Source organism: Schistocerca serialis, chromosome 9, assembly GCF_023864345.2.
Source record: "Schistocerca serialis cubense isolate TAMUIC-IGC-003099 chromosome 9, iqSchSeri2.2, whole genome shotgun sequence".
NCBI classification, from domain to species: Eukaryota; Metazoa; Arthropoda; class Insecta; order Orthoptera; family Acrididae; genus Schistocerca; species Schistocerca serialis.
The window spans coordinates 161,722,135-161,749,799 of NC_064646.1; the positions used below are offsets into that span (position 1 = coordinate 161,722,135).

General features: G+C 41.8%; 2 protein-coding genes and 1 non-coding gene across 3 annotated transcripts in view; 1 reads left to right on the top strand and 2 right to left on the bottom strand.

Annotated features, from left to right (window-relative positions):
• Positions 1-10,745, bottom strand: part of LOC126419093 (40S ribosomal protein S4) — a 32,866-nt gene extending 22,121 nt beyond the window's left edge. Inside the window, exons 1-2 of the mRNA XM_050086190.1 lie at positions 10,627-10,745; positions 9,960-10,218 (exon numbers count right to left, since the gene is read on the bottom strand). Of these exons, the coding sequence (XP_049942147.1) occupies positions 9,960-10,218; positions 10,627-10,629 (262 nt within the window). The 5' untranslated portion in view covers positions 10,630-10,745. The remainder of the gene's footprint in view (positions 1-9,959; positions 10,219-10,626) is intronic.
• On the bottom strand, positions 3,224-3,358 carry LOC126420183 (small nucleolar RNA SNORA16B/SNORA16A family). The gene has a single exon (XR_007576045.1). It is a non-coding gene; the product is annotated as a small nucleolar RNA SNORA16B/SNORA16A family (small nucleolar RNA).
• Positions 10,746-10,919: 174 nt separating the features above from the next.
• LOC126418874 (uncharacterized) overlaps positions 10,920-27,665 on the top strand; it is a 69,204-nt gene continuing 52,458 nt past the window's right edge. The window contains exons 1-6 of the mRNA XM_050085874.1: positions 10,920-11,158; positions 11,472-11,695; positions 11,778-11,928; positions 12,009-12,140; positions 17,008-17,233; positions 18,390-18,492. Coding sequence (XP_049941831.1) covers positions 10,920-11,158; positions 11,472-11,695; positions 11,778-11,928; positions 12,009-12,140; positions 17,008-17,233; positions 18,390-18,492 — 1,075 coding nt within the window. The remainder of the gene's footprint in view (positions 11,159-11,471; positions 11,696-11,777; positions 11,929-12,008; positions 12,141-17,007; positions 17,234-18,389; positions 18,493-27,665) is intronic.

Here is a 27,665-nt window from a genome sequence, read left to right on the forward strand (position 1 = left end):
AACACAAAACGAAAAGAAGGGAAAAACCACAACAACGAACGGAAGGCAACGAACGCTAAAAGGGACAAAAGAGGACAAGAAAACAACAGAGACACTAGAAACATAAAAGAGTAAAACATGAAAGCAGATTATGGTGGTTGGCCAATCACGAGAATAAAAACGGAAAGCCAGCCACTCTGCAACATATTAAAACCTCCACCCCATAAGGACTAGGGTGGAGGACACGGACAAAGGACATGTGCTAAAACCTACAGAGAAGTATAAAACCATCTCTCACAGATAAAAAGTAAAACTAAAGCTGCTGTGGAGGCATTGTCGCCAAACACTGAAGGCAGGGTGCTGGGAAAGTTAAAAAATCTGCCGCAGAGCGGCTAAAAGTGGGCAGTCCAGCAAGAGGTGGACGACTGTCATTTGGGAGCCACAGCAACACCGAGGTGGGTTCTCGCAACTGAGGAGGTAACCATTGTGAGCCACAGATGGCCAAAGCGGAGCAGACAAAGGACAACTGATTCCCTGTGGGAAGCCCACAGGGAAGACTTGCACACATTCGCAGTCTCCTTAATGACATGCAGTTTAGTGTGCATACTGTTATGCCATTCCTTGCTGCGTAAGAAAGAATGCAGGTCAGTTTCAGAGATGCTCATCTCCAGGAGCAGTTTCCATGTATCCTGTTTGGCCAGCCTGCCAGCAAGTTCATTGCCTTGGATTCCAACATGTGGGGTCCAAACAAACACCATTGTATGACAGGACTATTCCAGGGCAGAGATGGATTCCTGGATGTTCGCTACCAAAGGACGGCGATGGTAGCACTGGCCGATAGCTTGTAAGCTGCTCAGGGAGTCAGAACAGAGAAGAAACGACTCACCAGAACAGGAACTGATGTACTGAAGTGCACGAGATATGGCCACAAACTCTGCAGTGAATACACTGCAGGAATGCTGTTCAATATGGCCTCTGTGGACATGGGCGATACCAACATTACCATCAACCATCGAGCCATCAGTCTAAACAACTTCAGAGCCACGGAAAACGTCACGAATCGAGAGAAAGTGACAGCAAAGAGCAGCAGGGTTAACTGAGTCCTTAGGGCCATGTGAAAGGTCAAGGCGAAGCTTTGACCGAGGTGTACGTGAATGGACCTCAAGTAGAGGCGGTAACGGGAAGGACTTCAGTTCGGAAAGAAGGGATCGCACGCAAACCGCAATCGTGAGCCCTGACCTGGGCTGCCGATGCGGGAGATGAACTGCCATGAGTTGAAAAATGAGACGGTAATTCGGATGCTTCTGAGAACTACGACTGTGTGCAACGTAACTGGCGAGCAGTAGTGCAAGTCGGATCTGCAATGAAGGGACTCTGGCCTCCACCAGGACTCTGGTCACCAGAGTCATTCTAAAAACTCCAGTCGCTAGGCGAATGTCACAGTCGTGCACGGAGTCGAGCAAACACAATGCTGACAGTGCCGCTGAACCATAAACCAGACTCCCATAGTCAAGGCAGGATTAAACAAGGGCTCTGTAGAGCTGCAGCAGTGTAGAGCAATCTGCAGCCCAGTTTGTGTTGCTCAACCAGCAGAGAGCATTGAGGTGCTGCCAGTACATCCGCTTAAGCTGACGAAGGTGAGGTAGCGAACTTAACTGGGCGTCAAAAACCAGTCCTAAGAATCGATATGTCTACATTACAGTGAGTTGATCATCATTAGAGTAAAGTTCAGGTTCCAGATGAACTCTGCGACACCGACAGAAGTGCATGAGAGACAACTTCGCAGCTGAAAACTGGAAACTGTGGGCTAGAGCCTTGTGAATGGCTCCCTGTAGGCACTGCTCCCAACACCAGTACTGGAGGAGCAGTACGAATGGCAGAAGTCATCCGCATACAGAGAAGGGGAGACTGACGGCCCTACAGCTGCTGCTAGGCCGTCAATGGCCACTAAAATTAGAGATGCACTCAATACAGAGCTCTGCAGAATGCCATTCTCCTGCATACAGGAACTATGGGAGGCACCAACTTGGACACAGAAAGTACACAGTGACAGGAAGTTTTGGATAAAAATCGGGAGCAGGCCCTGGAGACCCCACTCATAAGATGTGGCAAGGATATGTCACCAGGGCATGCCGTATGCTTTACACAAGTAAAGAAAGACTGCAATCAGGTGTTGGTGTCTGGAAAAGGCTGTTCGGATGGCAGACTCCAGGGACACAAGATTATCAACGGTAGGGCAATCCTGGCTGAGGCCGCCCTGACATAGAGCCAGTAGGCCATGTGACTCCAGGACCCAACCCATCCAACGCACCAGAAGTTCCAGCAGCTTACAGAGAACGTTGGTGAGGTTAATGGGCCGATAGCTATCCGCATCCAGTGGATTTTTATCAGGTTTTGGCACCAGAATGATGGTGCTCTCCCACCACCGCAATGGAAAGACTCCATCGCACCAGATCCGGTTGAAGATGACAGAGGTATCACTTGTAGTCAGACGAAAGATGTTTAATCATCAGACCGTGGATCGGAACCTTATTTGGAACAGTCTTTTTATTGTGCCTATCTGCGACTCAGCATCTCCACTATTGGTGAGTAGCAACTTTCCTTTTTATAATATTGTTACATTCCATCCTCGATTTTCCATTGTTTGATTTGATTATTCACCACATTAATCCTCCTATTGGAAAAATCATATAAAAATACCAAAACACATGCATAAATGCAGCAGTTCTACCTTCTCTGGCAAGTTAACTGTTGCTCAGCCAGCACAGTTTTCTGCAATGGCTTTAAGCTGATACGTACACGAGTGGCAGTCTTACTTTTTTCTATTTCTCAGGAAAATTAGCATATATGGACCCCATGACTATCAGCCCCATCAAACATGAACTTTAGGGACGGTTTTCACATAAATTAGATAGGGTGTACAGAGGTTAGTTATCTTATTATTAGATTTTAGGTGGTGTGCCAAATTTGAACATAACTGGTTGGCCATGTTTGAGATGCTCCCCTTGTAGGAGTGTTCAAATGTTAGTGCAGAAAACTACTTAACCTACAAGTTCATAAAAGCTATTGCTTAGAACTATGTTTTTCCTAATAATCTAAACAATAATTTCACAGGAAACCAACATTCGTTTTTCAGTAATTTTGACATTTGTGCACAAACTCACAAGCACTCAAAAACTTGTCAGAAGTAACTATGGAAGTCACTATCATGAAAGAAATATTGTATTCTGTAACGAAATCAACATTTTGTCTTCATCCCTGGGTAATACTGATATGGTACAATCACCAAATCAGTGACCAATGAGAGAACTTTAATATTGGCCATGTTTTGACTGCAGTTAAACATTAACAGTGGAACGCAGCTTCGACCAGGCCTTTTTTTTGAAACCTGCGCAGTAATAATTTCTACTGATCTGCAATACAGAAGTAACTTGCACAATTTGTAGTGGAACTACGTACTAAGGTTATAACATTAGAAGCCAGCAAGTTTCTGGATATAAATGTCCTTCCAGCAAAAGGAGCCTAACTACACATTTAGTAAATATTAGTTGCATTAAGTATCTTTATAGCCAATTCTGGAAGAAAAATTTAGCACCTTCTGTCTCCAGACTGCAGTCAACAGTACATCACAGCCAACTTACACATCCACACGTAAATGGTGGAATATAGGCTAAATAATGGAAGGTGGCACGGGTAAAATACAAGGAGCGAAAGGCTATTTACAATTTGTACAGAAACCAGATGGCAGTTATAAGAGTCGAGGGGCACGAAAGGGAAGCAGTGGTTGGGAAAGGAGTGAGACAGGGTTGTAGCCTCTCCCTGATGTTATTCAACCTGTATATTGAGCAAGCAGTGAAGGAAACAAAAGAAAAATTCGGAGTAGGTATTAAAATGAATGGAGAAGAAATAAAAACTTTGAGGTTCGCCGATGACATTGTAATTCTGTCAGAGACAGCAAAGGACTAGGAAGAGCAGTTGAACGGAATGGACAGTGTCTTGAAAGGAGGATATAAGATGAACATCAACAAAAGCAAAATAAGGACAATGGAATGTGGTCAAATTAAATCGGGTGATGATGAGGGGATTAGATTAGGAAATGAGACACTTAAAGTAGTAAAGGAGTTTTGCTATTTAGGGAGTAAAATAACTGATGATGGTCGAAGTAGAGAGGATATAGAATGTAGACTGGCAATGGCAAGGAAAGCGTTTCTGAAGAAGAGAAATTTGTTAACTTCGAGTATAGATTTAAGTGTCAGGAAGTCATTTCTGAAAGTATTGGTATGGAGTGTAGCCATGTATGGAAGTGAAACATGGACGATAACTGGTTTGGAAAGAAGAGAATAGAAGCTTTCGAAATGTGGTGCTACAGAAGAATGCTGAAGATAAGGTGGGTAGATCACGTAACTAATGAGGAGGTACTGAATAGGATTGGGGAGAAGAGAAGTTTGTGGCACAACTTGACTAGAAGAAGGGATCGGTTGGTAGGACATGTTTTGAGGCATCAAGGGATCACAAGTTTAGCATTGGAGGGCAGCGTAGAGGGAGACCAAGAGATCAATACACTAAGCAGATTCAGAAGGATGTAGGTTGCAGTAGGTACTGGGAGATGAAGCTTGCACAGGATAGAGTAGCATGGAGAGCTGCATCACACCAGTCTCAGGACTGAAGACCACAACAACAACAACAACAACAACAATGGAAGGAGTAAAGTTTGTAACTCTGTATAACTGGGGTGTTTGATCCCTGATAGACACATGAATAAGACTAAACATTCCTAAGCTACCGGACAACCTCAAGTTTTCGTATGATTGCCCTTCAAATCTGAACAGCTGTTTAAAAGCAAGTGGAACTGCTCAAGATTTGAAGTTAGTACATTTCTTTAAAATTATTAAAAGAATGCAAACAAACAAGAATGCCACAGCCAAAGTCCACTTATGGTGTCAGTGGCTCTTGCACTGCATGCTGATGTTAGGAATTTGTTTAGTCATCGCCAACTGTGTAAGTATACAGTAGCCAATTAGGATCACTGAATAATGATTCCTTTTGAGATAAGATACAAGTTGGAGAAAGCTGTTTCCAGTATGACCTGGTTATGATTTTTTAAAGTTTGTTACTAATTTTCATATTTATTCGGCAAATGGAAAAGATTAGATGCACTGACAGACCTGTAATATGGCATGAAGCCTAGATTAGATTGCATTTCAACAATCAGTTTGCAAGTTGGCGATTCCAATGAATCTATGCAAAAATATGATTGCACAAATAGACTAACGCATAGTATAGCCTAAGAAATACATTCATCACTGCACTAAGCCACTTTTATACCTTATTTTTTTCCAATTTTGCCAAAATGTGACAATGTGATTGCATTTTAATCTATTAAAACAGCAAAACTCTAAGAACCATAAAAAATTATGGATCATCATTCTGATTAACTACCAACAACCCATTGCAGATCACATTTCTGAGCTCCATTCGTTAATCGTATGAATTGTTACCAATGATGGCACATTATGCTATAGCCACTAAGTGTTACTTAACCAAATATCACAGAGCATTTCTGAGATACACTCAGGGCCAAATGTACATGGAATCTGACCTTATATTAACAAAAATGACCTCATATCAAGGTTAACTTTGAAATCTTGTCTAAACAGCAATACCAGAGTACATCACCATGAAGTAGGATATTATTTGACAGGCAAAAATTTGAAGATCAAAGACAAGTTCAACTGTAACTGTCAGTTTACGAAGTGATGAGATTCTTAAACAATGCTTTTGTTTTAAGCAAGTACAAATTAGAATACTAAAGAACATGTCTTATGAATAAAAAATTACTAAAATTTGTGAATACACCACTCCCACATTGCTGAAGCTATTTTTCGATCTATACGATAACTTCTTGTTGGCAACTCAATTTATGTAATTCGTTTAAAGGCTTTTTACAGACACTTAGCAGAAGAGTAAGATAGTAAAATCAGCATCAGAATACACTCACCAACATATGAGTGGCACACAGCTGTTCCTCAGTTTGCACTTGAGACAACCAATACGACTGTCTCTACGAAGGATCACACGCTGCTGGTGAAGCTCTTTTACAATAACAGTGACTGTCAGTAGCTCTGAAGAAGTTCCAGACATGTTATGAAAAAGAGCATGGGCCTGATATCACAAAATTCAAAAAGAAAGGTTCTTTTTGAGAGCAATGTGGCAGAGGGAGGAAAGCAGTCTATTCCATATCGGTCAAAGGTGTGGCCACAGCATTACAGGAGGGGTGGAGTGGCAGTTAGCAAACGTGCACTGTGCAGCGAATTGCAAGAATGCTAGTCATTTCTGCAAGAATGGTGCATAAAAATCTACAAAAGTCCTGCAGTGCTGTCTATACATAATCACCTGTGGTCAGGTGTTTCTTACTGCTGACTCGCCAATGAGACAAATGTTCGTTCTGCAATTTCTTGCTCGCATGGAAGTGGACAATGAATGGCCAAGGAAAATTCTCTGGACAATTCCCATTTCTATATCTTAGGACATGTCAATACACGTAATTTCAGAATATGGGCAACAGAAAATCCACATGTACATCAAGCAGTACTACATTCTGCAAAGGTGACCGTGTGGTGCAGGTTAATGCCACTGTTTGTTGTATGACCAGAAGATTTTGAAAGGATGAGTCCTGCAGTTCCTGTTGCCTATACAGTCAATGTTAAGCACTATGAGAGTCTTTTGCACACCCAAGTCTTTCCAACCTTTCCACAGGTGGATGTGTAGGTACGACCATTTTTATGCAAGGCTGCATTACTTCACACATTGCACAGCCAATGAAATAGCTACAGCAGTCATTTTAGAAATGCCAGCATTATTTACGATCATTTCCCTACAGCCTGGCTGTCCATATCACATCTTAATCCACTTGACTTATGGCTGTTGGGTGATCTGAAAGGTGTGTTCAACCCTTGAATTACCAACATAGCTGAAATGAAGTCGCACACTGTGCAACATTCTAAACATGACCCTCAAGACACTTCAATCTGTCTTGTGACATGCTGTTTCTCGATTTCAACTTGCAAAAAGTATGAACTGCATACTACACAGGTCTTGCACCAGTCTCTCGATAATTAGAAACCGATGTTTTGCTTTTTATGTGATTTCTGGCCCATGACAAGTAGAAACCAATGTCATTCTTTTTACACAGTTTTTGGCCTCAGGACAATTAAAAACCACTTCTTCCCATCCAACATTGTACAACCTTGGTGGAAAGGCTTACGTAACAGTACCACTACTGTTGATGATCGAACTTTTACACACACACACACACACACACACACACACACACACACACACACACACTAGTAGGAAGGTGTAAAGTGCAATTCAAACCATAGTCATCATATTGCGAATCACCTGTCATTTGTAACTGATCCCCATATACATTAAAGACACTTACAGCATCATCAATTGGTAAAATTTTTATTGAATTTATTTTAGTTCCATGAAGTTTCCCCAGCATCAGTAATATGTCATTCAAATTTGACTTTCTGATCAGCGGTTCAATTTCTAGTGTTTTGAAACTTAACTATGGACACATTGCATATGGATTTTAACAGCATCCAATAATGATTGTACATCCCTCAAATGTTCTCTTGGCTCAACTATAAAATCCGTATCAAATTTTTAACCACCAAACACATGCTTTAGAGATCTAGATATGTGTTTATCAATAAAACATATGCAAGCATTAATGTATCATTTAGCAAAGTGATATTCATCAGAGTGATTATACAATGGTACCGGTTGGTAGGTTCAGGGAGGGGAACAGAGAGGTCATCGGTCTATCAGATCAGAGAAGGATGGGGAAGGAAGTCAGCCATGCTCTTTACAGAAACTGTCCCAGGAAAAAATTGAGGGAATTCATGGAAAACCTAAATCAGGATAGCTGGAAGCGGGTTTGAACCGTTGTCCTCCTGAATGCTCCCCTGTGCTAACCACTGCACCGCATCGCTCGATAATGGTACCAGTAGCTCAGTTGCATGAAAAACAGGGGACCTCAGATTTGAAAAAAGAACAGTTCTCAGGATTTTTCCATTTGATACTACTTTATGGTATCAGTCATGAAAATACTTACAACAGTACATACTTTCAATTTTCCAAATCATCTGGGTCACTGCAGTGGACAACATTTGTGAGCAAACACCTACATGATGTGACGTACTGTTTCCTTTCTTTTTGAGTAAATCTATGTAAACTGAGGACAACAATTCTAAAGAACTCACCACACATTCCGTGAAAGGGTGAACCAATTCTTCAAATAAAATGATAAATCATTCAAGCTAAGGTTTCACTTCGATACAAATACTGTGCAGCAGTTGAGGTTGAGAATGAATCTGCTGAAATCAACCAGCCACTAAATCCAATGTGCATGTTACTTTTAGCATGCAAATTTTGTGCTACACGACATTTTTCAAGTGGTGGTTGTTTAACGCAGATATAGCAACAGCTTGCACAGATTTGTCCATAAGATATCAGCATGCTTTGCGTCATTGAAGAAAGATTGATCAAAATGTCTATGGAAGAAAATGAAGTAAGAAACAGCACAACTTTTTATCAAGTAGTGCATTTACCTGGTGGTTCAGGCACTACAGACTGTACCCATATACCCACCAAATCATCTTGTGCGAAAAGTGCAACGATTTAGGAGTCATCACTGGTGGTTTTCGTTAAACAAGACATCTCAGATGCTGAGCGGGGACATTTAAATATGGCATAGGTAGGATCTGCCCACCACAGCAACATTTTCAGAAATTCATGTACAAGCCAAGTTGGAAATGGAGAGATTCTAAAAGGTGTCTGTCTAGAAGACAGTGGCTATCAGTATTGGAGGTATCATGGCACTGCTATTTGCATGAGAAACAGCAGCTTAGCAAACCTACAATAGGGTCTGTAAGCCAGATCAGCAGTCTTAAGAATGTTGAGTTCGCAAAAATAATTTCCCTGTTTGAAGTTAAAGGCCAAACTGTGTGGTACTTAGTTGCAAAATTTGTCTTTCACAAATTAGCTGCCAATCCATCTGTGTGGAGAGTATGAAGAAATTCCAGTAGCTGTAATATTTCCAGCAACAAATTATCATATAGAGAGAAGTTTGAAGGTCACTACTTTTTCCTCCCTTATGACATGACACCTATGATAAATACTGTGTATCCAAGATGTACAGCAGAACCTCATCCAGTTGATTCAAGTCTTGATATGCTTGAGTGTGTCAAATTTGACATCCAGTCCATGTTTATAAACAATCTGCCTTCAACAAGTACTACATGAGGTATGAAGGATGTCACTATTGTCAAACAATATAATCAATGTAAATAACCAAAATCATTTACATCACCTATGTACAGTTCATTTACTAAACTAATTCAATGTTTTTCAGACACAATACCCCCGTCTATATACATTGTTTCAATTCAAGATACGCTGCATAGCTAGAAATAAGTAATCACACGCAGACTAATTGCAATTGTATGCGTGCATGAACATTTCTGCACACTACCTGGTGTTCTACATATGGGCTCAACCTAGTCAAAAACCAATCAAAATTTAAAACAATTCTAACCATTACCATTACTTCGCTCTCACCCAGTGACAAGTACCTAGCGATATGTAACAATATCCAGAAACTTTTTGTTAACTGACTGGCTGCAGAAGGAATTATAGTTGACATTAACAGCAAACTCTCAACTACAACGAAAATCAAGCCATTTTATAAAGGATACAATTAAGATTTTCAAGATCTGTGTTTACTAAAGAAGTGTCTAACCATCTCTCAGAATTTGGCCACCCCACTAACACACTGAAGATAGAAGTTGGAACAGGAAATATACAGTTGCAGTTAGAGTGCGATAATGGACACCACCTGAAGATTCAGCTGTTCTAACAGATCCGATACCGATTGTACATAGTAATGAAGAATTACACTTTAAGGGACTCACCCATGAATCCTGCTGGGTAGTTCGGATCTGTACGGACTTTTCCATCGACTTTTATTAGCCGCTGCATAACTATCTTTGTCACTTCACTGTTTGTCAGCGCATACTTGAGTCTGTTTCGAAGGAAGATGACCAAAGGCAGTGACTCTCTAAGCTTGTGAGGGCCAGTGCTGGGTCTTGGCGCATAAACACCACCAAGTTTGTCCAACATCCATGCCTTCGGTGCATTTAGACGCTTCAAATGTTTCTTGGGCCCGCGAGCCTGAAAATAAAGAGTGCATTATTCTCCATTCACAAATATTTCTACTATGAAATAACATACCATCTGTGCCTCCATCCATAACCTCAAGTGTTTTTCAGCGTCCTCTTATAGGAATAAGCAGTAACGGTACCAAATTGCTACAATAGTCAGGTAATTATATTTCTTCCCAATTCTGAACTCTTTAGAGTTTTCTAACTTCGCAGTGAGGCGGAAAAAGAAAAATCACAAAACGAGTCCTAAACCAACTCACATGTTAAATAAACTACGATACACAAATTTCGTAAGATTTCGAATCGCAATAATTTCCAAACATTCGAGGAGTTGAAAAACTAAAAATATCAAAATGCAAGCAAATCTTATAACTTCGATGATTATTGATATGTTGCAGTTTAGTTATTTCACACTCACCATTGCTGCTACTGTACCGGAAAAGGATGGCCACTACCAAGGATTGTATAATTGGCTGGGTTACAAAGATTCTTATATCGTCGTGCTGCTGATGTTAACAATCTCTGACTTGATCAAACAAAAACCTAATACCAAAATGCTCTAACTTTAGACATATGATTCAGTTCATAAGTTTTACCAACACTTATTTATCATTTTTACCCCAATATGTACTTGTTCGTAATTCGCGAGTTGCAATATTCATCTGAAGTTAGTTACATTATCGATAGCAAAGGGGGGAGTGTCAGTTAAACATGGCTACATGGGCAGACGACAGGTTTGGAATGGATGATGCAGACAAATCCGATACATCGCTGGATAACATATTATTGTCCGATGACATACAGGAGTGTATTAATGATTTTGACATCCCAGTCATGGGCAAAGTATTTGAACAACTGCCAGTATATACGACTTCCAAACTGTCAGATGAAAATACTCCGGAGTCCTCTACTTACCTCGGCCAGTTACACTCAAACGATGAAAACGCTGGGTATGAAGGGTTGTTTGTTTTTGTTCACGTGTTCCTGCGTGGTGTTTACAGTGATATGGTTCATCTGAATTTACACGTATCATTTTATTCTTTAGTTACATTTGCTGCTGGGACTTGACAATAATTATTCGTGCGAGAATTAACAATTCAAATGAGAGATAATCTGTCTAATTCCTTCTGGATGTACGACACAATCTGTTCATAGACAATGACTAACAACACTGCGTAGTACTAACAACGATTATGTTCGTTAATGTTTGACCAACAACAAAAATCAGGAAACATTGTTAATAGTTTGAAACAATTTATGCAGGTATATTCATCATACCATCAGCTCTGATCAAATATACATGCATATCAACCCAGGAAATTCCGGAAAAATGCCAGAGCATCCATCTCATGCTACTATAACAATAGAATCCACAGATCCTGCCACAAACAGGAGAGAAATTAAAAGGTATCATTGCGAATATGACGGTTGTAGCCGTACATATAGTACTGTTGGGAACCTCCGTACTCATATGAAAACTCACAAAGGTAACCTGTGCAGTTTGACTTGTTAATACGTTAGAACCATAGTGTTGTGTATTGGCACAGATTGACAATGTCTCATTTTTAGGGGAGTACAGATTCAAATGTTCAGAGCCTAGTTGTGGAAAGGCTTTCCTTACATCCTATAGTTTGAAGATACATATTCGTGTACACACAAAGATAAAACCATTTGAATGTAATCATGATGGCTGTGAAAAAGCTTTCAATACTCTATACAGGTAAGCAGACTTGAAGAAGAATACGTTTTATTTATCCATAGCTTGCCATATTTTGAATATTTGTTTCATATTGTATGTAGACTGAAAGCACACCAAAGACTCCACAGTGGAAATACCTTTAATTGTGGCAGTGAAGGTTGCCTAAAATTCTTCACCACCTTAAGCGACCTTAAAAAACATGTACGGACGCATACACAGGAACGGCCATACAAGTAAGTAGTACGTAATTCAGGCAATAGCAGTGTGAGTATTTGATGTGAGAGTCAGCTGTCTGAAGTCTCATGATGTCAAGAATTGAATGATAAAATATGGATGTGGTTGACAGTAATGATTATCTGAGATTCGAAATTCTTTCTATGCACTAGGTCGTTTGACTTTTGTTTTTCCTATTGTATGGCTGTTTGAATGTGTGCTGCAGAAAAAACTGTTGTTGGGTTTTCAGTGGCTTCTGTTCTCAAAATCTAAAAGTGGAAAAAACAAAGAAAACATTGTATGGTTTTCTCTGTGAACTCTATGGTAGACACTTTTATGATGTTTGAAAACTATGAACCTAAAGCAGCTTAGGTCACCAACTTTTACTCATTTTTGTTTTTTCTCCCGAAAGCAAGTCAATAAATCATATATTTCAGTCATTTTTGTTTACTAATGCCATATAGAATAATAAAACAATGGTAACCTGCCTCACAGAAATATCATAAAATTTCATGACAGCAGTCATTAGCAGCCTTAATTAATGTAATGAAATCATTCTGAAAAAAATGCTTTAACACACAATCTCTTAATTCCATTGATGAGCCAATAAAAAAATTGAGTTTTTTTGCTACAGTTTTTCATTAACTTTCAGAGATAATTTTCAGTGCACAAAGCAAGTGTGATAAGAATATTGTGTAATGTTCATTCGGGATTGTTTTCTTGGAACTTCTTCATGTGGCAGTTGACAAAAAAAACTTTTCACTGAAAATGACTGTACATTTTGCACAACTGCATGAGATGCAAGCGGATTCTTGGTGATACAGTCCACTGATGTACAGCTGATTTTCGGTGTCTAACACCAACATCAAATGTTCTGACAAAGTGACCAACACAACTTAATTACCTCCCACCTTCCGTCTGTCCTACATCTCTAGAATAAAATTCGGTATGCTATAATGTCTACATGCATATCTGCCAAATCACTGGTAGTGTTTGTTGCAGAGGTAGTTTCACTGGCATAGCTGTTGACAATCCGCCTGTCTTCTGAAAGAAGCTGTCCAAATATGAACCAAGGATCTACTGTTAAATCACGAGTGCACCTAGTCAGTTAGTTAGCTAGCTAGCTAGTTAGTACATTCTCAACAAGGTCGGGGAACGTGTCCTCAGTATGATTTAAGAGAAGAATGTGGTATTCAGCAACCACAATGAGATGAATTCCAATGCTATACAGCTATAGTCTGTAAACTCAAGAGCAAGCAGCGCTCGTGGTGGGGAAAGTGGCCCTCCCTTTAAAAATGCAGCCACTGTCCTACAGGAGCACCCAAAATCAGTTGTCCATTACCTGTCTAGCGGTTAGATCGGCATGTAGTGATAGACATTGTTTCTGTTCGTGGGATCTTAGTTGCCCGTGTCAGTCAGTTAACTTTGTATACTCACTGATATACTTTGGTATCCAGAAGTGATGGATAATCACCCTGCATTGTAAGAAAATGTGCGGAATACGAAGAAGAGGAGGTATTTGTGGAGTAACAAACGTTTGATCGTCTCTAATGTTAAGGAGGCCACACAAAAGAACTGTCTGCTGATATTACCAGTCCCAATCAAAGGGCTGCGATTTATGCAAATGTCAGCCTCGCCACAATAGGACACGTAAGGAAGGATGCAAAAATAAGCTGCATGGTTTATTGGAGTCGCCATGAAGGGAAACTGATAATTTTGGGAGGAAACCCATCATTATAGACAGTTCACAAAATCGGTCATTCGACAAACAATGGAGAACTGTTACATAAACCAAGAAAATAGTGTCAATATTATGGAAATTATTTACTGCCGTGAAACAAAAAATACATTTTCCTTGGCAGTATGTCACCACAGATTTAAAGTGCATTCCGCGGCGGGGATGGCACTACCTTCTGAAACAGCTTATAGTAGTGCCTTGTGACGTAGATGTGTAGGTAGAGTGGAGACTCGCTCGCTCTTCAGTTTACTGACAGACTATATGCTCCCGTTACTGCCTGTACAGCCACTGTGCCAAACATGAACACTGACTTGGCCAGTGCTCTCCTTCAGGCGTGGAAGGTGTACAGAATGCTGACCGAGAAACAAGGAGGGTATATAAACCACTTGCATCCACTGTCGCCCCCCCCCCTCCCCCCCATCATCCCTTTAGGATGTCGTTTTATCAGCTTGATGAAGGCGACAGGTTTGCTCACTTAAATATCTTGCCCATTGAACATGGAGAACTGACTGTACACAAGTGGACTCCCCTCTCAACAATTAGGCTTCAAAAAGTTAAAGTTGGATTTACAATGGTTCCTTCTGTACCACAAAAACATTTCAATATATATACTTTTTTATATTATACATATATATTATTTTATGTTTGTAGCATACACAAACACAAAAAAAATTCTGCTGTTATTGAAATAAAACATTTTTCGCTGTTGTGTGTTTGTAGGTGTAAACCATGTGCCCATTTCTAGAAATGAATTGTGTTAAACTTCATTCCATATAAGTTGAGATCTGTCATGTGATCAATCTGTGGAATATTCAACTCTCAAACTATCAAGAAGTAGTAATTCGCACCCCACCTCATCCCACACTTTATTGCCAGTCAAGTTTCAAAAGACCATTCATGATTGAAGCTGTGAAATGCCTACACCCTGTATTAAAATAGTGATATTATTTGGAGAATTATTAAACAGGGAGTCATCAGTCAAACCTAACACAAATTAAATTCACCAGTTTGACACTATGTGTAAGACATGCGAATATTGAATGAAATCATTGAACAACATATTCAGTAGCTGCTTCATAATTGCAGAAGTCATTGGTCTAAAAATTAAATATGCTTAAGCTTACTCTGATAGTATGCCTATGGCAAAATAGGTTATAGTTGCCAGGGACATGTTCATTCATTCACACATAAGGTTCCAGAAAATCCTATCTTGAAGATCCTTCATGCATGTCAAATGAGTCAAGTTATACTAACAGGTAGAAGCAGCCACTGCTGGCTACTCCTGTAAAATATGCCAACAACAAATTATGACTAGTGTCAGTGCATTGGCACTGATAATTATGAGTTTCTTCAGATCACACAGACACCTTACAAGTCACAGACATCATTAGGTTACCGGTATTTAGTAGTTCTTGTTTGTAAGACAATGGGCCCGCTTTCAAGATGGCTCTTAAACCCCAGTAAGCCTTATTGACACAATCTTTTCTGTTAGTCCACCACACCTGATCCATTTTCTGTATCTAGTCTCACCTGATCCACTACTTTGATTAACTTTCCTATCTGTTCAGGAATTGAGTGCCATGCCCTTTCAAATCCTGTTTGCTGGGCACTGATGACCACGCAGTTGAGCGCCCCACAAACCAATTGTCATCATCAAATCCTGTTTGCTGTAGTGCTACTGATTGCATTTTTAAAATGTGTGTACACAAGCAGAGGTTGAACTGCAGTCAAGACGAATACTCAGTATGCATTGTCGGCTTTGACCGGTGACATAATGTTTGCCTGCTGTCACGTCGTGCGTCGTGTGTGTGTGTGTGTGTGTGTGTGTGTGTGTGTGTGTGTGTGTTATAGTCATCATGTTGTTTAAAGCATTTAATAGTTTCTCACGTTTCCTATGCCACTGGTGAAAATCAATGATTCATCATGTAGAATATACATTTTTTCTGTTGAACTGTATATTTAAATGTATGTATTTGTCAGTCCCATTACATTGTTTGTATTCTGGTAGCTGGTAATTGGGTGTGCCTTTTCTGCTATGAATGTTGTTAATAGTCTTTTTATCTACTTTAATTTTGAATGAAAGAAGTTGCTTGTAGATTAATACAGCATGACAGTCCACCTTTTGGAAAAGAAATTGATACCTTTTCTTTATTAATTTCTTATAATGAGCCCTGCACAAACATGAAATAGTGGAATTTGGACATTCCGTTATTTCAATTATAAGTGGTTTAGACTCATGTAACATGAGTCCTGATTTAGAAGTAGCTCATTTTTTCTTAATTTTTTGTTGATTTGCATGTTTTACATTCAAAACTGTGGAAATTGTTTCTTGCAACTCTGCAAAGTTATTCAGTATTTTTTCTTAGATACCACAGTACAGATGAATAGCTCTCAAAAAGACCTTCATTAGTCACTGTCCTCTCTATCCAGCCTCTTCCCTGTTCCCATTCCAGCACTACACAGCCATCATTCCACCACCACAGCCAGTCTTTTTATTTTTCTCCTTTTCCGCTATTCCCCCCCCTCTCCCCACCTCTCCCCTGTCCTCAGTCTAACCTGCAGCACTTCGCTGTCTGCCATTCCCACCATACTATCCCTTCGCCCGCCCGTTCAGCTTCTTCCTTACCCCCACCCAGTCGCCACTTCCATCTACTCGCAGTGTGGTTTCAGTTGCCTGAGACTGCAGGTGTGTGTGTGTGTGTGTGTGTGTGTGTGTGTGTGTGTGTGTGTGTGTGTTGTTGACAAAGGCCTTAATGGCTGAAAGCTATAATTGTGAGAGTCCTTTTGTTGTGCCTCCCTGCGACTCGGCATCTCCGCTATATGGTGGGTAGCCACTTTCCTTCTCATAATATTGTAACTAAAGAGGTGTGGAGCTCCACAGATTTGAACCACAGCTTTAGATTGTTACAAAATATATTTTGTGTTCTCACGTGAATAACTCAGTTTATTTATAGACCTGCATTTTCTTCCATATAAGATGATACAAATATAACGTGTTTTAAAATTATGTACATTTCTTAGAGTGCCTCTAAATTGATGAGATGAATGGAGATTGCTTATTCATTGCTTGTAAGAGTGGATACCTTGACATTTTGATTGCAGACGTGTAAATTTTATTTATGTACGGTTAAATCATTCCATTGTTACAGGTGCCCTGAGGATGGATGCGGAAAGGCATTCACAGCAAGTCATCACCTTAAAACTCACAGTCGCACCCACAGTGGGGAACGTCCATATGCATGTGAACAGTGGGATTGTGGTCGTGCATTCTCCACTCCGCATAGCCTGAAGTCACATTCTAGGACTCATGTGCAGCAACGATGGGAAATTGACACTGGTGAAGGGAATAGGAACAAAGACTGTAACAACAACCAGGTCAGTGTATGCAGGTGTAGTATTTTGGTGTGAGACAAGGAATAGTTGCGCACATGCTTATGAGTTGAATTGACAAATATCAGTTGTGCCCCCTAACATAATGTTCTTGTATGTAACACCACACGTGGGCAAACAGAGGGAGAACAGAGCACCTTTGATAATTGTTTTGTTTCATTTCTGTATTATTTTCTTAAATGTTGATTTGATGATAGACTTACCTGTAGCTTAGCTCAACCTATAGGCTAGGTTGGAAAGTGACAGTTTTATTGTGAGATGACTTTTATTTACTTACATATTTATTTCACGTTCCATGGATCTTGTTCGCAAGCCAATTGAAAGGATATAGAATGTGTCAGATTGTACATAGTTTAGATGTAACGCGCATAAATAAAATAAGACACAATGTAAATAAAATATACCCAGTTAACAGAAAGTTTTGGTACACTGAGTAAGGATCAATAATACAGACAGTAAGCAAAGTTAAGCTATGCATTACAATCAGTAAATAAATATGTGAATATTGAATACCAAAATTTTGAATGCCTAAAACAGTGCTAAAAATAAGTATTTGTAAAACAGTAGTGGTGGTATTCATTTTCTCTCAAAAATTCATCAGCTACATTAAAAGATTTCTATATTAGGTACACTTTCAGAATTTGAATGTTGGCAGTTCTTTACGAAGGGATTTGATATGTGGTGGGAATGCTTAATGCTGCAGTAATCAACTCCTTTTCGAACCAGATGTAGACTTTGCATGTCAGTGTGCAAACGGTTTTTGGTACTAGTCTTGTAGCCATATTATTTGCTGTTGTCTTTGTAGAGAGAAAAGTTATTACAGACAAAGGTCAACAGGGAAAAAAAATTACTGTTAGGGGGTGGTAAGGATACCCATCTTTCAAAACAAGTATCTAGAAGAGTGTCTGTGATGGACACAATTCTATATTCTGATAGCTTTTTCAGGCAGTGAATGTATTTATTTATTTTGCAATAGGTTGTTTCCTCCAGAATATAACAGTATATAATAGCCAACGAATGTGATGTGAAGCGAATATGCATAATTCTTGTTATGACGCATATCTTGCCTATAATCTAATTGCATCAAATATTTCTTTTGTTTGTTAATTTGGTAGCTGAATAACTTGTGTAAATATTGCAGGCTACAAACAATGAAAGAAGTAGTGATCTGATGGGAGAAATGTCTACCACAGACGAGAGTAATCAGAATGCAATCTCTGTGGCCAATGAGGCAGAAAGTGATAGTAAGTAAAAAATAAAAAAACTCTGTTATGGTTCTTAGCACTATTTGTATTTCCTTAAAGGTCCTGTAAATTCTGATTTTGTACATAGTTTGCACATACGGTGTAGTAACAAGTCAGTGTTAAGATAGTAAATACAATTCATACATGCACTGAATTTGAAATAATTAGTCAAGTGTATACATGTTGCATATTGGTAACATACATTTGAAAAGTCCGTGCAAAAATGAAACCTACTTACGTGTTTGGGGTAAATCTTTTTTATTTTTCGACATAGTCTCCTTTTAGACTTATACACTTTGTCCAATGCTGTTCTAATTTGTTGATCCCTTCCAAATAATAGGAATTGTCCAAGTCTGCAAAATAGCTATTAGTTGCTGCAATCACCTTGAATAAAATCTTTGTCCCGCCAGCCATTTCTTCAAATTGGGGAACCAAGTCTGGAGAATAGGGGGGATGTGAAAAGCCGATTTGCTACGAAATAATTTCTCCAAAAACATTCGTACTGGTAACATAGGAAAATATAGTTTTGTAAGCGTCCAAAAATTGTCTTAAATAACCTGGTTCTCAGGTAATTATACAGTGTAATTAGAGAATGACTGTTCTGAACAACGATGGGCCTACTTTTCTCAAAAATTTTAAAAGAGCACAACTACGTTTAAGCTAGGGAATGGGATCAGTAATCAGGATATAGAAAATTTAATTCTTGTATATGTCATAGTTCGTACATACTTAACCTGACACTGTGTCCGTACAGAATGAAGTATAACAAAGAAATGACTAAAATAAAGTTAAGATGGAGGCTCGGCAGAGCACTTAGAGTTCACAGATATTAAGTTTCATGGTCGATACAAACTATCGACGCCACAAAGTGCCCCCCCCCCTTTTCCCTGCAGTACGGAGTACTACAGATGTCCAAGGGTGAGGGCATGCGGGCATCGACATCTGTGAAAATCGTGCGCGTAGGCAGTGTACCACAGATACTTCCATCTCGAACAAGGTGGGTTGTGCAGGCGGAGCGGCGAGAGGCGGGTCCACTTAGTAGCCAATCAGCCATCATGGGCGGATGAGACATCAGCCGGCCTGGGTGTAAGGGGGCGGGGCAGTCGACGGTGTGGTGGAGGTGTGTGTGGCCCTTAAGTGGATTGAGCCGTCCGTAGTAATGAAACCACATAGAGATGCTCGATCACACTCATGCGAGAGTGTGAGGTTGTGTGCAGTGTTGACGTGTATGGGACCGTCTGATGGTGGGACCTCGGTATCTGACGAAAGAATGAGCACTCGGTCGTCGAACGTCACTATAGAAACGTCGTTCACTCGGTGTGGCGGCACGCTGCAGGACAAACTGATAGTAGGTGTGTGTGTCTCCGACGTTGGAGGTGAGGGCGCGAAATCTATGCAAGGTGAAGCGGGGTGAGGTCGGGAAACCATTGAACAGTCTTCGGTGGAGGAGTTGTGCGGTGAGGTTGATGGTAGCAAGTCTTCATTCTCGATCAAGGATGGATCGTCTGCAGAGTCCTACTGCAGCGGTGTGAGACCATCAGGGTCAATGAGAGCCAGTTTCAGGTGATGCAGAGAAACTGTCTGTGTGCAGTCTTTAATCATGATATTAAAAGTCATGTCCCAGTGCCGCAGGACCTTGTGAGGTCCAAGATAAGGAGGTTGAAGAAGCTGCCTAACCGCATCATTACGTAGCATGACGTGGGAGCAGTCAGAGAGTGCAGTGGGAACATAAGCCTCAGGCGGTGAGTGACTGATGGATGAGCGCAAACGCTTTTGTTGAAAATGCTTGTGCATCCGGCTAATTGAATCTGGCAAGGGAGGAAGATCCTTGCTAACCTGGGGAAGAATAAGTTCCATCAGTAGGAACAGTTTCTCGCCGAAAACAAATTCGGATATAGTCCCTTGTAGGTCAGGTTTATAGGTCGAGCGTAGACTGAGTAGCACCCACGGAAGAGCCTCCAACCAGAGACGAAAGGCGAAAACGGAGGATTCGAACTGTCGAACCTTATCAGTGGTGATAGTGGTCAGGCACCCGAAACGAGCGATGCAGGAGCCAATGAAAGCCTTGGCTACCATCTCGGCAGTAATGTTAGGGAGAGGGACAGCCTCGACCCAGCGAGACAAACGGTCGATAGTTGATAAGATATATCTATGCCCGTCCGAAGGAGGAAGATGCCCGATCAGATCAATATGTACGTGGCGGAATCGTCCTACGGGACTGTCGAACTTGCCCAGAGGCAAGAGACGCAGCTGCATGCCCAGGTTTGACAGTCCCGTTTGATATTCTTCCAAACAAAACGTTCTGATATGAGATGTTTGGTGGCTCGAACGCCTGGGTTATGCAGGGCGTCGAAAACCTTTCAGCGCAACCCGGGTGGGAGTAAAGGGCATAGGGTGCCGGTCGAAGAATCACACCACACCTCAATGGAAATGCCAGGAAATTTAGCCTTTTTGAAAACAAGTGATGTTTGTGGGTCTCTTAGGAGAGACCGAAACTTCGTCAGAAGCTTGGAGGGAGGCCAGATCAGAAAGCTCAACAATGCGGGAAACAGCACTGATCTGCGAGAAGAAATCCGCAGCAACTTTATCTGCACTCTTGATGTAACGGATATCCGTTGTGAATTGAGAAACCAGGTCAAAGTGGTGGTAACGTCGAAGGGGTGGGTCCTCAGGTGGTTTGCAGAATGCTTCTGCCAGTGGTTTGTGATTGGTGAGGATGAAAAATGAACGTCCCTCGACGTTGGAGTGGAAATGTTTGATTGCCTCGTAAACAGCAAGGAGCTCTCTATCGAATGCAGAATATTTTCTCTGAGCCATAGATAGTTTCTTAGAGAAGAAATGAAGGGAAGAAAACGTGTCACCCTTGCATTGTTGCAACACTGTCCCACCGCGATGTTGCTGGCGTCCATAGTGATAAATAACTCGGCCAAGGGGTCGGGGTGAGCGAGGGTCACAGCGTGAGCTAAAGAAGTCTTCAGAGCCTTGAAGGCCACTAGCATCAGAGCAGTCCAAGAGACGGGTTTGATACCGGACGTTTGTTTGCCTGATAGCGCATCCGTCAGGGTGCCTGAACAGCGGCGGCAGAAGGCAGTTGGTGACGATAGTAATTGATGGTGCCAAGGAAGTGGCATAGCTCTTTGCAAGTAGCTGGGGGCGGCAGAGTCGTGATAGCCTGCACACAAGATTTGGGAGGCTATATTCCATCAGCGGAGATGGTGTAACCTAGGAAGGAGACTGGCACTTGGCGCAACTAAAACTTGTCTTTGTTGACCTCGACACCATTGGAGTTAGAGGTATGGAGGACCATAGACAGATGATTTTCATGTTGTTCTGCTAAACTGCTGAAAACGAGAATGTCGTCCAGATAAGCAAAGCAAAACTTGAACTGTTGCAAGATAAAGTCAATGAAACGCTGCCACATTTGCACCGCGTTCTTTAGGCCGAACGGCATGAAGTGGTATTGGAATAAACCGAGCGGCGTGATAATAGCCGTTTTAGGAATGTATTCCGGTGCCATGGGAATCTGGTGGTAAGTGCGTTTACAGTCAATAGCACTGAAAACTGTGGCGCCAGAAAACATATGAGTGAAGTCATTGATGTTTGGCACTGGGTAATCATCCATGACGGTACGAGCGTTTAAGTGTCTGTAATCGCCGCACATTGGAAAAGATCCGTCATGTTTGGGGACGAGGTAGATTGGTAAAGACCAGTTGCTATCTGAAGGTTGCAGAATACCTACTGCCAAAAGTTGATTAATCTGCTGCCAAGCCGCGCGCAACTTGGTAAGTTGAGGCGTCGGACCTTATGCCTAATAGTAGGGCCGGCAGTGGTAACTATCTTGAGTGTCGTTCCATCAGTGACGGAAGAAACTGAGAACTGCACATGAGATTGGTTAACATCCTGGTGCTGAGTGCTCAGACGAGTAGGGCGCAATACGGCAAAGCCGTTAGCGCAAGTGGGGAAAGATAGCACGAAAGTCGCATGTCTCTTATGGGAGAGCGGCAGGCACTTGTGTGGAAGGAGTGGGTGTGCGCGCAGCGCCAAGTAAAGGGGAACGGGTGGCGACTGTCCGCTATTCACCTTGCACATGTGGGGCCTCAATGGCTGCTGTGTCATGTGGTTGGTGAGAGAGAGAGGGGGAATGTTTATTAACACGCGTGGTAGCTGTCAGAGAGGTGGGCATGGTCGCAACACGTGCGTGACTGTCACTAGCAGCACTGTTTGAAACACGTGGCCCTAGATGAGGCGCGCGCGACGTGGGGGGGGGGGGTTGGAATTTCACACGCAAGTAAAGTTTGTGGACTAACCTGATGAGAGTTCGAGCTAGGCTCGGTCGAGCAATCTTGTTTAGGTGGCGGCGCCGTGGACTGCAGTTGCAGAAGATAGGTACAAGCCATGATGAGCAGGCTGTAAGTGGATGCAATGTGTTGTTTCAGCTTGTCGTTGTCCTGGCAGAGTTGCGTCACCAAGTCGTATTCTGGCAGTAGGTTGGTAATGCAGGTCACAATGTTGCCCTCGAGGGCAGAACACTCGTGTATGATATCATATGTTGCGGTGGAAACAGAGCGTTGGACATATGTGCGGGTGCACGGTATGTGAGTATTCGTAGGATGGTGGAGCACTGAACCCTGTACGACATTCAGAGATAGTTCGTAATGAGCGAAAAAATCCATACCGAGGATCGGTTCATCGATGTTGGAAATGTAGAACATCCACGGAAAACGTAGAGGAGGAGATGGTCACCGTAACCTTTACTGAGCCTGAGGTAGGTAACATCGACACATTGACAGCTCGTAGAAGTGGCATCGTCAGAAGAAGCGGGTGGAGCCATCGAAGTAGGTATGATCAATACGTCAGCACCAGTGTCGACCAGAAAAGCTAGACTTGATGTAATGTCAGTCACATAGACACGACCACTCGGCCGGGCAGATAAGTGAACAGAGTGTAATGTAAGAGGACGCCTGTTACGTTCCTCGCAGGACTCTGCGTCTCTTAGTTCCTGCGATCAGTGTTTGGGAGGAGTGGAGACTGCGACAGTGGGGGGGGCTTGTCCTCGCTGATTTGTTCTGGTAAATAGACCAGTACATAAGGTGCATGGGCGATCCTGGAGTGCTCAGACAGCAGAGAGAGTAAGCAGATGCTGCCAGGAGAAGTAGACGAGGTGATGGCGAAGCGAGCCCTGCCTCTACCGGCCAAAGGTCGGTATGCATTGGCTGCTGTTCCGACGAACGGAGTGGAATGAACCGGCTGATGTTGCCGCAGCAGCGAATGCAACTGGTCACCGATGTCTAGGCAGGAGCCAATGGATTCGAACGAATGTGGTAACAAATGGATTTGTAGATCGGTAGGTAGTTAGGCAGATCACACAGCCCATAGCGTGGCGTCGTGCATGGTATGCTCATTCACGAGCAATCGGAGGCGGCGCCAGAGTTGTGAGGGGGTGTGTTCCCCCGGGTGCTCCTCGTAGAGAATCTTGATTATTAACTCTTGTGGCAAGCAGGCAAGTTGTTCCATTATAGTCTTCTTTACAAACTGGTATTTTGGTGCACGTGGTGGTGAAAGGAGCAGGTCCCAAATCAAATCCGAATGGTTGTGGAGGTGTGTGACGAGGCAGAGAAACTTTGACTTGTCATCAGACACATGATGTAACTCGAACAGATGCTCGACGAGCACAAACCACCATGCCGGGTTGTCCTCCTATAAGGGAGGTAGTTTCGGCAGGTGGCCAGGAGGGGGGTGATGACAGCGGCTTCGACATCTCCTGGGGTAGAAGCAGAACTGAGGTTATGTCATAGGCTGGCGCAGTAGGCCTGGATGTAAACCAGACGAGTGAATCCGTAGTAGCGGCAGCTGGCATAGTAGACTGCATGTCACAAAAACACGGCGCGGCAGGCACGGACGGTACTGTGGAAACAGGCGGATGAACTGCACATGAAGGGCCCCCAAAAACTGGACCATGAGTGATGAGTGCTGGACGGAAGCAACCCACTCCCGGAACAGGGCTTGAGACCAGCGCGGCAGACACAGGTGGTGCTGTGGGAGTGGCAGGCGGTTGAGCGACAGGAAACAGGGGCCCTCCACAAGTGACGGGGGGGTGGGGGGATTGAGAACGCCACCCGCGTGGAAACTATCTGATGCACAACATGCCTGTAATGCATGTGGCAGGCCGCTGAGGCGAGGTAAGGGGTCCATGTTACGCGAAACACTGAATTGTGCATGTAAATTGGACACAACTGGAACACCACGTGCACGGAACGGATCCGCCGCAGTTTGTAGTAATGGCGGCATTGCACACGGCCTGACAGTAACTGATGTAGCATGCCGATGGGTGGCTAAACACATGGTCGGATGGGGATCACTTTGTTCTTGAAACACTCAATTTGAGGAGAGAGAATTCAAAATATTATTCAGTTCACATTTCACTATCAGACGAGCATAATCCAGTGATGTGAAGTTTGAGTCCATTGTTAGTTCTAACAGCATAGTTGTTGACCGTTGAAAACTAATGAGGTTAGCACACAGCGTTGGTTGAGAACGCGAATCACTGCGCGTAAATGATGAATACGTCGTTGGCGAAGAAACGACGAACCTCGGTGAGCAGAGTTGTGCATCCACATCTTCGAACAAGGCAGTGTTTGGCGTGGTCATTGCATAGTGCATATAATCTATTGCATAAACACCAGCGCAGAAGACACAAAACACAAACAAACTGCCTATGAAGTTTCATGGTCGATACAAACTATCGACGCCACAAAGCCAACAATAAACAATAACAATAGGAGTTTATCATGCCACTTGTGGATGTTCGAAATTTCACAATATATTGCAATACAAATGGGTATTCATACAGTCAAAGAAATATTATGCACAACTGTCGTGAACAGTAATATACACTAATCTAGACTCTCAAATCAGCACATGAATTTTGCACAAGTGGTCTCCCTCAAAGGAAAAGTCTGAAGTCGATTTTTACATATAAACAAACTTGTGAATTGCTTGGATTTTTCATTTAGCTGTTGTTGTGCTAGCTTCTACACTAGTGTGCTGAAGGAGAACACTGCAGCATGAGTTTATCTCTCTCAAAATATATAAAAATTACAGCAACAACAAAGCATGTATTCTGTCTGTTGCAGCTACGAATGTCACACCTGTCAGCCATTCAACCTGTCAACTATGAGGCCACTTGTTACCATTACTTCCATTATTTATATTCTACTGAGTACTTCCCCTTACTGTAAGAGTCTGATGAAAATAAGACAGGAATTTGTATCAGATACATGCCACTCATGATGATTGTAAGATGGCAGGTTGCATAGTACCTAACAAGAAAGAGAAGATTATAGATGTATTTGACGATTTCTTTAAATTTTTACATTTTTCAGAGATGAATCAGAAATGTAGTTCATTAAAAATTAAAATAGCATGAAAGTTGTACCAGGTGAGGCATGAAAAAAGTTAATGCACCTAAAGGTATTTTAGTGGAACTGGTTATACCTGATGAAAATTTATCCAAAAGGAACTTTAAAAATTGGTTACATGATGTCTGCCAAAGTAGAAAATGTCCGAGGACTGGAACAGTGCTGTTAACATTCAGTTTCACAAGAAAGGAGGCAAATTGATTAATTCCAAGTGAAATAAAAATAAAAATGGTCTAGATTGGTTTATGGTAAACTGTAAATGATCCTCAAAATTAAATTTCCGTATTATCTAAACAGGAATGTTTGCAATCAAAGTGTGTGTGTTTTTGACTTACTACAGTGCGGTGTGAACTTTCAGTACACAAAGCATTGAAAAACAGTGGTTTTCAGTGAGCTATGGATAGATAGATGTTGGGGATAGCTAGGAGAAATGGGAAAACAACAAAATGATCAAGGCACACACAGCTGTGCCCATATCAAAAATTAAAATTGGGTAAGAATAGCTTATAGCCAGGGAGATAGTCGTAAGATACACCAATGAAGTTCTTTTGCTGGTTTCAGACTAAGGTGATGAAATAATGGAAGGTTTGTAAATGATATTAGAGAAAATGCAGGAGCATTAAAGAGGCATACACATTTTTTGAGCCAAAACATAATCATGCCCACTGTGAAATGGAATGCCACCTGGTGGCATTGCAGGCATGTGATGCGGTAAGAAAAGTATATTAAGAGAGCAGAGATGAATGAATAATCATTCTAGCAGTAATAGGGCTGGATATGGGGACATCCACTGACAAATATGGCTTTGACAAAGGGCAGATTGTTGTAGTCCTGCACATGGAAACGAGTATCTCAAAAATGGCAAAAGTGGTTGATTGTTAGCTTGCTAGTTTCATCAAGATTGGACCCTGGAAATGTCATGTGGTTGGATGAATTACATTTCTTGTTACTAGATCACTGATCGTGTTCGGATACGCAGTTCTTCAGGCAAATGACTGGTCAAAATATACTACGCACTGCAGATGCAAGGCAGTGAGGGCAGGATCATGCTATGGGAGGCAGTCACCTCAGCTTCCATGGGGCCTGTGGTAATAATCAAAGGCACCATGACAGCTGTGGAGTACGCAAACATTATTGCAGACCATTTACATCTCTTCACACTTGATCTACATGTACGTGATTACTCTGCTATTCACAATAAAGTGCCTGGCAGAGGGTTCAAAGAACCACCTTCAAGCTGTCTCTCTACTATTCCACTCTCGAATGGCACGCGGGAAAAACGAGCATTTAAATTTTTCTGTGCGAGCCCTAATTTCTCTTATTTTATCAAGATGATCATTGCCCCCTGTGTAGGTGGGTGTCAACAGAATGTTTTCGCAATCGGAGAAGAAACTGGTGATTGAGATTTCATGAAAAGATCCTGTTGCAAGGAAAAAAGCGTTTGTTTTAATGATTGCCACTCCAATTCACATATCATGTCTGTGGCATTATCTCCCATATTTCGTGATAATACAAAACGAGCCACCCTTCTTTGTACTTTTTCGATGTCATCCATCAGTCCCACCCGATGAGGATCCCACACCGCACAGCAATACTCCAGAATAGGCCGGACAAGCGTGGTGTAAGCAGTCTCTTTAGCAAACCTGTTGCACCTTCTAAGTGTTTTGCCAGTGAATCGTAGTCTTTGGTTTGCTCTACCCACAATATTATCTATGTGATCATTCCAGTTTAGTATAATTGTAATTGTAATCCCTA